Consider the following 12622-nt stretch of genomic DNA (forward strand, 5'->3'; position numbering starts at 1 on the left):
GAGTGAGTGAAAGCTTGTGTGTGTTTGTCAGACTGGCCCTCCATTAAATGTCTCTTCATGGAAATAAGGGGATATTTATGCACAGTGACTAATGAATGGATGCATTCCAGCATCTGCTATTGTGTATTTCCTGTAAAGTCATTTATTATTCTATCTAACAAACACAGTGTTCTTGGGTTGATGCTTAAGATTAATGAGGCATTTACTCCTATTCAAGAAACAAGTTCAGAAGACGCATTTTCTCCCATTCAGCTGTGCTGATAGTTTAATTAATGCCATTAATACATATAAGTCACCAGGAACTGTTTTATGGTAACACTGAGGAAAGCTGGCAAAGCAGGAAAATTTTAGAGGTAAAGCTACAACATAACACTTCCCTTTGTTTCCAGGTAGTATAGGATTCTCCAGACAGTGGGTGATCTTACAAACTACATGAGTAACAAAACCCCAAGATGTAATGAACTGAGGTAATGACAGAGTATCAGTCTTAACTCTCTGCTTGTGTGGGCTTAGTCAAATCCTTAATGTGATTTCACTACAGATTTATTTTTATGTAGATGCATGTCATATTTCCTCCCCCACCCCTTGTATTAGAGACAAAAAGAAAGAAAATGCCCTCTTATTGAAATGTAAGAGTTGATACTGTAGACCATAACCAATGCTATGGTCTATGGTTTAAAGATATATTAGGGGAAATTTTTCAAAGTGTGTACAGTTTCACTGATATGACAGGAGGAATTTAATGGCTCTTTCAGTGCTCATACCAATTTTTTGCTCAAGTTTCTGCATGGTGCCTTTTTTCCTTCGGGATGCATAATTGCCAGGCTCGCTTAGGCCAGCATAGAAAGCCTGGTGCAAACTAGAATGTCACTGGGTTCACATTTCAGAAACAGAGAACTGGAAAGTGAGGGGTGAGCATGGGAATATGCAAGTTTAAAGGAGGGGATAAAAAACAAAAATACAATGAAAAGGTGGCACTTAACAGGGCTGCACAACCTTGGTCCCAGAAGAAAACAACACATAAAAGTGCACCATTCAGGCATCAAAACACAGGCCTTCTCATGCCGAAGTCTTATCTAGAGCTAAATTTTCATCCATAGACTTATGATTGGGTTTATCTTCTCCCAGTTGTCACCCAAAGTGATCATCTCATGACCTCACCAGATGTATAGAATATGCACAAGAAGCACCTTGAAGACACCATTCTTACTGAAATAGAACAGCAGTGCAAAGACCAAATCCACTGCTGATTCAGAGAAGTAAATGCAATAACATAAAGCCATATTACAGCTATAGACAGCTGCTTGCCGAGCTTCTAGAGATAGAGCGCTAGTTGAATTTGTTTGAACCTCCTAATACAACTTTTCTTTCCTCATTTTCAGTTTTTATCTCAAGGACTGGTAACAGGAAAAGAAACTAACATAACAATGACAAAACTCCAAACCAAACAGCCTTTCAACATTATTTTAACTCTCCAAACTGGAGAAATAAACAAATCAAAGCACAACTGGCACTGCTCATAGAGGAGCACTAGATCTTAGTGTGCCCAGACCGCTGGCAGCACTGTGCAGTGCATTGTCACCATACAGCTTTGCTGCTTGAGCTAACACCTTCTAAAAGCCACTCCCAGTCTGCAGTGGACAACTCCAGGTACAGGGATGGATGTTGAATTTGGTATAGTGCCTGGTAGAACAAGGAACTCCTGGAGAGTTGTACAGACAAAAGCCTATTACCTGTTCTGAGTGTTACTCCAATTCCTTAAGTAAATCAACAAAGTCCACATAGCCCAATAGGATAAAAAAGAGGCCTTGAGGGAGACATTTAGGTCTTCAAGAAATATTTCTAAAACCTATCCTTCAACAAAACAGTTTTGCTCATAGTGAAAATTCAATGATTAACAACAGAAGACTGTATGAACATATTTGTTACTTATAAAAACACCTCCTCTCCACAGCTGTCCCAGCCAGAAGCTCTGAAGTGGCCATAATATTGTAGTAAACATCTCAGCCTGAAGCAGTGATGCAACAGGTGCAAGGACATGCTATGGACAGCTAGGGAGTAAGACCTGCTAGACAGGCATCAGGCATACAGACATCACCCATCCCTTATTGTGGGAGTAGTACAGATAGAATTACACATCTTCTGCCCAGAGAATAAAATATAACACATCATCTAATTCTCAGTGTCATTAACGAAAACAAACCTATTATTTAAATTTACTACTCCAGGTTGTTTGTAAGAAGTTGGATCAACAGCCTCAAGAAATGTAATATTTTTTTCCTGCAAGGGTTTCCTAGTGCTTAGCCTGCAGCTGTTAGCATTGGATTTCAAGACACACTGTATTAGGCATGTAAAAGGACTTTCATTCCTCATTAGCTGCGCATAAGAAAGGATTGTAACTTTTAAAAAGAACTAAGCAGCTTTGTAAAAAACTTGAATTTTGCTCTAACAAAAATCATACTTGTTAGAACTTTTTTTTATTCCCAGCTGAACTATGCTTCAACTCAAAGCAAATAAAGTCATCAGTTGACTCCATTCTATTAGAGTGGGGGGTGGGTGGGGGGGGGGGGGGGGGGGTGGTGGAAAGAAATAAAAAATAGTCCAATAGGTCTTTGAACAGTGGTCCCTTGTCTGTCACATCAAGACATGGCTTCTACTTCACACACTATTGACCATGAAAAGCAATCTTGCGACTTTTGAAGCCCCATCACAAAAAAAAAAAGAGTGCAAGAGAAAACTTCTCTTGAAATGTCAAGGATGGGGGGCTGACTGCTCTCATCTCCTATGATTAATGACTTGTGGCCTTATTGTGTAGAGGCTGCTAATTAGCTTCAGACTGTTTAAGGCTGCAGAATGCAAAATTCAGCTTGATAAACCTGGACAGCCTCTGTTCCCCACCTCAAACAAGCCTGGTGCAGAAACTCTGGCATCCAGTTTTGTAGTAAAAACATGCTCATTGGAACTAATGAGTCCAAGAGACTCTGGGCTCCACCTACTAGAAACTTGAACTGCAGTGTTTTCCTGTATAATTAGTTTTCTGTCCTGTCCTAGTTACCTGCTTTTTATCTAAAAACCTTGCTTCATACTTTGAGTAAGTAGACATCATATACTAACAAATAACCAACACCATTTGAAATTTAGTTAAAAAGCAAAACAAAATAGCAGGAGGATACTTTTAATCTTCCATTATCCACTTATTAACAAATGAGAGCAAGTTCACTATAATGCTTCTAAAAAGTTGCATATGGCCTTCTTGGATATTATTTTTAGATGCATTTTAAAAGAGAGCAGAAAATGGGCATTTCTTAAATTGTTATTGCCTAACATTCTAACTATCTGCTTTACTGGAATACATGCTGAATCCTTTGTTTGGTAATAATCTCTTGCCATACCTATGGGGTGGAAGTCTAGTACACAGGGAGTTTCAATCTCTTCTGCCATGACCCCCCTCCTTCTCTCCTCCCAGTCTTGGATTAAAGCTGCTTGTTAAATTCATCTTCACATGGAAAAGCATTACATTCCACTAACACAGGAAGGTTGCAAATACTTATTCCAGATTTTTAACACTGACCTCATCAAACTGATGCACTACAACATAAGGCTGATTAGCTTAATAACTGATTACTCGTCCTCTGGGCACTAGCAACCAAAATTAGAAACTTTAGCAGCTCATATAACAAAGTAATATGAGCTTATTTTTTCAGGTACCTACAGTTCCAAGAGGGAAGGGAAAAAAAAAAATGTTTCTAGGCTAGTACCAAAGAGGGAAAGTTTCTTGGTTTTGGTGGGATGGATTAAAATGCTAATAACTTCTTCTCTACTGAATAATACCTAGATAAAAAGACCACATAAATATCTGTGCATAAAGATAAATTAACCAAATTATCATAGTTTTATTATTTTTAATTTCAAATATATACGAGTCTGAATGCCTTCAACACATGAGCTGCTTGAATTCAAGAGGCTTCCTTTCATGCTCTGGATTTCCCAGAGCATCCTTCACTTGTGCCACCCATAACTCACTTGCATTGCTCTACACACACAGGGCACCTGTTACACCAGGTACTGCATGTTGCGAAGTGAAAAGACAGTCATGCTTCAAAAGAGTAAGTCCCAGTATTGCAAAAATACTTTCACACGAGTAACTGCAGCAGGCCTTGCCAAGGGGAGAGTTTGCAGGGGTAGTGCTAAATTTATGATGAAAGGCAACAGGTGACCATTGGAAATAGTACTTAAAGGACCATGAGGTGACTGCGATAGAAAATGCAGGGAGAGGACATCATCCACAGCCTCTTTCAGGTCCCCAACAGGAAGCCTAAGTTTATGCCTAACTTGAAGCATACAAGTAATCCCTTTGAAGCCAGTAGTAACCAGGTTTTTAAGTACTTGTGTGTATGCATTTATTTTCACTGTAATTATACAGCACATACCCTGTGTGGTGTAAACACTAACAGACCAACCTCAGCATTCTGTAAGGTGGCACAGTTCCTCCAGCATCAATATATTGCTCAAGACCTGGGACTTAACTTATTGTTTATAAGCATTTTTCTATGCCTTACCCTGTTTCTTTTTTGCCTTGTTTTGCTTTCAGCAAGGCTCTTTGTAGTGTCATAACTCACAATCTTTCTAGTCAGACTTTGTTTATAAAACCTCTATTGTTCCAGAACAATGGAGTTGTGACCTGTTCAAAGGCAGGACTGCAATCAGGGCCCTCTCCGTACTTTCTCAGGGTGCACTTTGTGACAAAGTGAATAGACCACACAACCCTATTGATGTCAGCCAGGAGGGGAAAAATAGGCTCCCTCAATAAATCTCAACGTAAATCTTCTTACCCTATCTCACCATCTGTATGAATTCACCTAAAGCACAAAATTAATAAGCAGAACAAGTATTCCCAATCCTAAAAGATTGAAATACTGCTTGCAGACCAAAACGGATTTGTTTCATACTTAGGGCAGTTTTGGGGAATTCACAGGCATAGAAAGCAACAGGTGGAAACATAGCTTGGGCCAAGACAAAGTCAATGAGATTGACCCTAGCATCATGAATATACTTCCCTCTTCTGTGGCAGTTCCCTGCTATAAATTTCCTCGGTGGCAGGTTTGTGGCTGCTGTTGCTTTCTTATCACCAATGACTTGGGCTTTCTAATTTTGCCTCCCATGTTATAGAACAATTATCCACACAACACAAGTATTAGCAGTGAAACAACCACAACTTTTTTCCCTATTTGAAAATGTCATATTTTGTAGTTCTGGTTTTGAAGGTCAGGTAAGGGTTGCTTAGAAGAAGTTGAGGATGACCATGTCTGTTTTGAAGTATACTTCTAGTCACTCATCAGTGGCATTCACCCTCATTCAGCTTTACTTTTTTTTTTGGTACTTATGTTAAGAACATAAAGTAAGATAGTCAAAGAAATCACTGCAAAAAGAGAAGTAAAGAGAAGAGTTTTCCTTAACTTCAGGGGAAAACACCTTCACAAGTTGCCTAGGTTCATTCTAGGCAGTTAAAACATGTGCATTCAATATAAATTTTCATTATCATTCATGAAAGAGGAGAACTAAAAAGCCAGAGCAAGCATTAAAACAAGCAAACAAATGGAGCCTCCAACTTAATTGCATAAGTGTTTGTGGGAACACTAAGCACTTCAGAGCAGTGCTACCTTTTTGTCCAGAGTCAATACAGCTTCTAGCACAGGAGGGTTCCAGATTGTGACCAAATCTTTCAAACAGTGCACCATTGAGCAACAACAGCATAAAGCCAGCTAAAGCCAAGTTATTTCTAAATTCGAATTATTATTTATGTTTTTAAGCATTCACGCCATTTTGACAGCAAAAAAATCCTTCTGTAATGTATTCCATCTGAGCAGACCATATCAAAGTGCTTTGCAACAAATTACTGGTTAAAATGTGAAAAAAGAAATTTAATTGTTATAATGGAAGGCAAAAGATCCCATCTCAGTCAAGTCCTGCTAGAGGGAAAACACTACTGTAAATTCATCAAGACTAAAAGCATGAAGAAACTTGATTTTATAAAATTATATTTCTGCTGAATCAAGGCATATTTATAATATATAACCTTATATAGAAAATTCTAGGCAACTTGTTATATTACTGGTTAGAAAACACTTTAACTTAAAATGATTGTTAGATACCATTAGTAGAATTGCACACTTATTGGTAATACAAGCTATCAACATCAGCTAAACATTTGTAGATCTGTATCTGCTGACCTGATCTTACCTACTCAATGACCAACCACTCTGAATGAGTGAAAAACTAAGGGGAGAAAACACTCCTGTGAAGCACTTACTTTGGATTTTCGAAACAGAAATGGAGAGCAATCAAACAGTTCCTTATGTGAGAGACACATGGAGAGGACCAGCCTAGGGGTGAAGTAAGGCAGGGGAATCCACTGCTGTTTCTCCAGGACTTGTGAAGGTAAAAAGGAGTTGTCCATACAGCACCTTTCATGAGGAATTCATTCACTTCTCTGTGTTGAAAATACAAGGAAAAAAGAATGAGCAACCTAAAACGAACCCGACTATGACATCCCTCCCCTCACTCCCTCCAAATAGGCAAACCTATTTAGAACATCCACTATCTATTTATTTAGTAGCACTGAAGTTATTAAGAATGTGTAAAAATTTAACTACATGTATTTTAAAATCCCGCTTCTAGTAAAGCTAGAATAACTATGCTTTGCTCTAGCATAAAGCATTTTAAAAGGTACCATAAAGCAACCCTACCATGCACAGACAATGCCTTTGCTCCCAAGTAACATGTAAAATACTTTGTTAATCCACCTCACTGCTTTTATAGTCTGATGATTGGTTCAACAGCTGAGTATCAGCACCAAATCAATTCAGTTGTCCTTGTTTATGCCTTCATTCACTGTGGTTACAGGGCATAGGCTGATTGCCTGAGCGCTGGCAGGATGACAACACCACCCAGCTGCCACTGCTCCTATCAGCAGAGGACCTGTGGAAGGCTGTAAGGACAACTGGAGTTCAGGGGATGCTGGAGTACCACAGAAGAGGGTAAGGTTGGGTGGGGCCAGGGGTACAGCTGCCCAGGCATCCCCATTTTGACTGAGATACTGTGTGTGAAGTTAAGTGTGGCAATTGAGAAGTGAAAATGCTTATATCTTTGTTAGAGTTGGTGTGTCCCAAGCATGACACATCAGCCAGGTAGCTAAGGAGTCAGAAGGAACAACTTGAGAGAGCAGAGTGTAGAGGTGCTAGAGGAGGCTCAAGGGAAAAGAACTAGAGAACAGATTTGAGGATGTGAAGACCTGTGATGACAAGTCAAAAAATTACACTTGGGTTATGCTTCTGTTTAACAAATTAAGATACCTGAAAATAGACTGACTGAATACTATGTAATAAGTCTAATTACTGGACACCTGCAAGAGTGTAGTAGGGTCAACCAGGTTAGCATCAGAAATACTTACAGGTCCAACAGTGAGACTATCACAATCTCCAGACACTTTTGAGGCAATAATCATACAACAGTTTGGGTTGAAAGAGACATTTAAGGTCCTCTAGTTCTAACTCCTCTACTGTGGACAGGAACACCTTTCTCTATACCAGGCTGCTCAGAGCCCCATCCAACCTGGTCTTGAACACTTCCAGGGATGGGACATCCCCAACTTCTCTGAGCAACCTGTTCTAGACACTATGTCTTGTTAGACAAATTAGGTATAGGGGCAGCAAACTTTTGAGCATATAAACTCTTGTTTGATGGCATGAAGGACATAAAAATCAGTTACATGGGCAAACCTGGCCTCTTGGCATTTTGGATACGATGCATAAAACTTTGGAGAAATAAATTTCCTATTGCACAATATAAACCAGCTCTCCCAAGCTAGGTCATAACTGATTGACGGACATCCAGAGCTTCTGTATCCGCTTAACAACAAGGAAATTATTTTCAGCAATTTATGGTGTACTACAAAGCTACCCAAACCAAAACCAGTGTATTTTCGAAGCTGTATAAAAATTAGTGCCCAGGGATATCTGTGGGAAATAACCAGTACTTAAAGTAGGTAATTAAAATTATTAATAATAGCAAAAAAAAAATATCCAGTCTCCAAGCACGTCATCATAATGCTTAATGATTGATTGTAATTGTAATAAATACTAATGAATTCATTTAGAAAGTAATGTAGCTTTATATGTTTGTTCACTTTCCTAAGAAATATTTGTGTTGGTGTTATGTCAACAATTTAATACACGAAAATAATTTATGATTATTTATTATTAGTTTCAACACTTAATAAAAAGCAGTTGTTTCACATAAATACCAAAGCAATCTTCAGAGCACATCTGTGTCCCCAGCAAGCACTCAGTCTGGCTTGTGAGTCCTTTTACCATCTGTGAGCCTGCAGGATGAAACTGCACCAGCCAGCTGAACGTCCCAAAGAGCAGAATGAGCAGGCCTGCAGGGAGGACCTTGACCTAACCTGGGATTTACCAGCATCCAGTCTGTCTATCTCCAGAGCCAAACATTTCCACTGGGAAGAGATGCAGTCACTCCTCAACAAAATCATCCCTCCATACTGAGTTAATAGCTCTGAATAATCTCTCCCACCCCATCCAATTTCCTGCCTTTCTGAAGTCTGTCCCTATACTGCTTCATCTTCTAAGACAGCATTCCTCTTCCCCCATTAACTTTGCTAGGGATGCAAATATTTATGACAGCTTTTTCAGCTCAGCTGTTTGATTCATCTGTGAAGGTTATTGAGTACTACATTAACCTCTTTTGCGCCACTTGGGATGTGTATCTCCTGCTGCACTCACATTCCTGATGTGGAGCATCTCTCAGCAAGAGTGGCAGCAATAAGCAGGGCAGTGCCCTCTGTGGATCTCCAGGAGTGTGACTGCAGGCAGTTCCTGCAGGGTGAGGGGACACAAATCTCCTGCCCACTGCGGGCTCAGAACTAATGTTGAGGCCAGCTGGTCACCTCTTCACTGTGCACACTGAGAGGGAGATGCCCTGCATAGGAAACGCAATCCTGCAATCCCTGGCTCTAGGATTGAGGTGATTATGTGATCAGCACCATTCTGCCTAGTACCTGGAATTGAATCAGGACTGGACCTGGTGTTGTCCCTCTAGGCACAAAAGATCACATCTATTACAGCACTAGTAGGGGTGGTGGTGAGGCACGTGGTAAATAGGCCACAGTAAAACTCTCTCTTTCTAAACCTGTCACACATGGATCCCCACTCCTGTCTCCTAGGGTCACCTCAGAAGGCCCAAACTGTGCCTGAGTCCCACAGTGGCCTGCATGCCCTTGCCCATGCCGCTATTATGACCAGCTGACAATGCCTTTACAGTACTGTTTTATCTGATTCATCTCCCAGCTGTTCATCTTCCTGATTTATGCCATCAGCACCAAATTAGCAAACTAATCAGCACCTGATTAGCAAACACAAAAAAGGAAGGGGATTCACACTGTCCTCCTATGGTTTATGAGTGCTGGCACACCTTTTTTATTTCTCTGAACTTGAAATCCTGGGCACTGTGTCTGCTTTGTCAGGCACCTCCATGGTGTTTGACGGTAGCTAGTTGTCCTCTCAATTAAAGGGAATTACGGATCTGACTCAAAAGATTCAGTACACACAGTATAGGTTGTTGTGGGTCAAGGAATAGACCTTACCTCAGCCCAAAGCACAGAAGTATACTGAGAACTTTCAAGGACATCACTAACTAATCTGTTTTCGATTCCAAGCAAAAGACAAAGTCCTGAGACAGTAGCCAGGCCTCTTCATCTCAAGAGCAGTGTGACAAGAGCTGGATGTTATCCTACGTGCTTCCCCTGCTCTTTCAAAAGAGCAGGTCTTGATACAATCACCAAGACCTCATGAAGAGTTGCAAAATTTGCAACCTCAAGGTGCCTCAGGGGGTACTGCAATGCAGTTGTTGCAAAAAAGAGGAAGCTACCCCAAGGAGCTCAGACCTGGGACAAGCTTTTACAAATGCGTGGCTGCCATTCTGCTCACACCTTTGCTGTAAATACGAAGCTCTACAGGATGAGGTTAAGAGCTGGGCTCTGTGGCTGACTCATCTAGCAGACACAGAGCTCCTGTGGGCTGTGCTGAGAGAGAAACACAAGGAGTAAAGGGATTATACTGTATTGTAGGTCGAGAGCCAGTTTTGGTGGAGTGTTAATCTCCAAGAGTATCGTTGCCAAAGTCACTCCTTAATGCAGCAGTTCAAGAGACAGCCGCTGTCTTAGGACCCGAGGCTAACCTATTTGATGTCACACTACAAGTACAGCAGGTGCTGGGTTTGCAATGTATATTTGATGTCTAGTGTTGAAAAGTGAATTGATTGAAATGCTGTCAGGCTGCATTTTGAATGATCGCACTACTAATGTCACCTAGAGGCAACTTGATGGACATTCTGCCATACACAGAATACAGTAGGATGGAAATCATCATTTGCAAATCATCACCTTTGAAAGTACAACAAGCAATTCAGCTGAAAAAAAAAGAACTGGAAACATGTTGAAGAAACATTAACCTGAGGAAGTGAGCAAATCAGGAACACCAAATATTTAGGCTCATGGATTTCTCATTATGGGAATTTTCAGCCAACTGTATTTCTTTCAGGGTGTTTCATTTCAAAACCTGTGTTTTATTTGATAATGCAATTCTACCACAGGAAATCTAATCAGTTTGTCTTCTAAGTTTTTAGTGATGTACATTTGGGGTTTTGTTCATTTATGAAAGTAGTTTTACAAAATCTGTCACTATATACAAACATGACAAAATGAGTAGTAGAACACTGGCATATTTTTGAAAGATATGGGGATTTAGCTAACAAATTCACATTTAGATTAATAAGAACTTAGTATTTAAATTCTGTAGTTGATCATATAAATCACAGGTTTGACCTATATTTCCTTACCCTGAGACCAACCTGGGTTAGAGTTTATAAACACTCATGTTATAGGACAGAGGTAGGAAAGATTTCCTTATTTCCACTGTCTACTATTCTCCATAGAAGTAGAATTCTGCAATTAATTTTACATCGATCTGGAGATTAATTTTAGCAATGTGGTAAAACCATTGGCTTATATGTGCTCTCAGAACCAACACCCCAGAAAGAGAAAGAAGCAGGACTAAGGAAACATGAGTATTTCACCACAGTCATATACTATTCTCAGCTTATGTTAGCTAGTCAGCAATAATGCTGAAGCCTTTCTTCAAGTACTCTTCTGTCAGATTTTCTGAGAAATTTGGTATGAATTTACTGTGAGTGTATTCTTCTAGAAAACAACAGAAACTAGGATCCAGGCTAGATATTCAACTGTTTCGTTTAAAAATCCTGTGGGGTTTTTCTTCATATACCAGTGTATTTATACATATATCCCCAAAGATATTATGTGCTCCTTGAGCATTACAGAACACAGCATCTCATCTAGAAGAACATTTCAAATTCTATATAAATTTGGCACCACACCAGGGAAAATCTATCCCTTCCACTAACGAATGGGGACAGGAAGCCATTTTGAATCTGCACAAAGTCACACAGCAAGATAAAGAGCTCTGTGTCTACTGAAAACAAAAAGATTCCATTTTGAAGCAGCAACTGCTCATACAATTGGAAAACCAAGTAGAATCAGGAGCAGACTTCTTCTCCAGCCCCTTGAAAACCCACTGCTCATGGTACCATGTATAGCAGTGAGATGTTCAAGCAGACCCTGCTTTTCTTGAGCAAGGAACATGGAACAGGCCCATGAAAAGGTCAGACCTTGACTAAAGGCAGGCTGCCTGTGAACTCTCCTGCTGCACTGCACACATGAATCCTAAATGGAGCCACTCATCAGGAAGCAGAAAGAGAAGGGCTTCTCCAAGGAGAGGAGAAGCTGGGAAATGAGGGTAACTTGAGTGAAGCTCCACATTGCCTGAAGAGGATCAGGCTGGTGGTTGTAATGGGGTCCACTGACAGTGCCAGACTAGGTGAGATAAAGAGGCAATGGCAGCATCCTCCCAGGAAGCACAATCAAGAGAGGAGGCTGAAAATGGGTTTGTGATACAGGTCTAAGGTACACATGGGATACAGGACAGGAGGCAAAATTACCTTGCAGGGCAGGACTGGAGTCCACCCCAGAAAGCCAGTCAGCAAGCCAGAGCAATGGCTGGATGGCACTGGAACACCTATAACTTGGCTTAGGGGACCAAGCTCACTGCCCAAGGCTGAGTCGGCCTCGACCTGCAGGCCAGGGCTGTGGGACAGGGCCTCAGGTGAGCCTCACCAGAGCTCTGAAGGCCAGTCAGGGCCTCATACAACCCAACCTATGCTCTGGAAGGAGATGGGAGTCTAAAGCCCTGTTTAAGCAAGAAATGTTGCTGCTTTACCTCTTAATAAAAATATATACCCGCTCTTATGCTGAAAGGCTGTCATCTGGCCAACAAAAGATAAGGTGTTTCTTCAGCACCTGATATAACCTACCATATAGGCATGTATTGGGGCAAAAAATGTTCTGCTCAAAGGGTGATGGGCAGTCTTTCTTCTTACTTGTCTGCTGTGTAGACTGCAAAAATCACTTTAATGAAGAAAAGTTTAAATATATAAATATTTAAACAAGAAATAGACCAAAAAAAAAAAAAAAAAA

The 12622-nt window shown here is 40.5% G+C and overlaps 1 protein-coding gene across 5 annotated transcripts in view; it reads right to left on the reverse strand.

The window, feature by feature from the left end:
* The window catches only part of CUNH10orf11 (chromosome unknown C10orf11 homolog), a 747072-nt gene that overhangs the window by 714646 nt on the left and 19804 nt on the right, over positions 1–12622 (reverse strand). For 4 of the 5 annotated variants that reach the window (XM_017746251.1, XM_017746252.1, XM_017746250.1 and 1 more), the window contains one exon: positions 6311–6490. In XM_017746251.1, coding sequence (XP_017601740.1) covers positions 6311–6457 — 147 coding nt within the window. In that variant the 5' untranslated portion in view covers positions 6458–6490. Of the gene's footprint in view, positions 1–6310; positions 12538–12622 lie in introns of those variants that run through there. The other variant, XM_017746253.1, reaches the window with a different exon arrangement.

The sequence above is a fragment of the Corvus brachyrhynchos genome, unplaced genomic scaffold, assembly GCF_000691975.1.
Source record: "Corvus brachyrhynchos isolate BGI_N302 unplaced genomic scaffold, ASM69197v1 scaffold279, whole genome shotgun sequence".
NCBI classification, from domain to species: Eukaryota; Metazoa; Chordata; class Aves; order Passeriformes; family Corvidae; genus Corvus; species Corvus brachyrhynchos.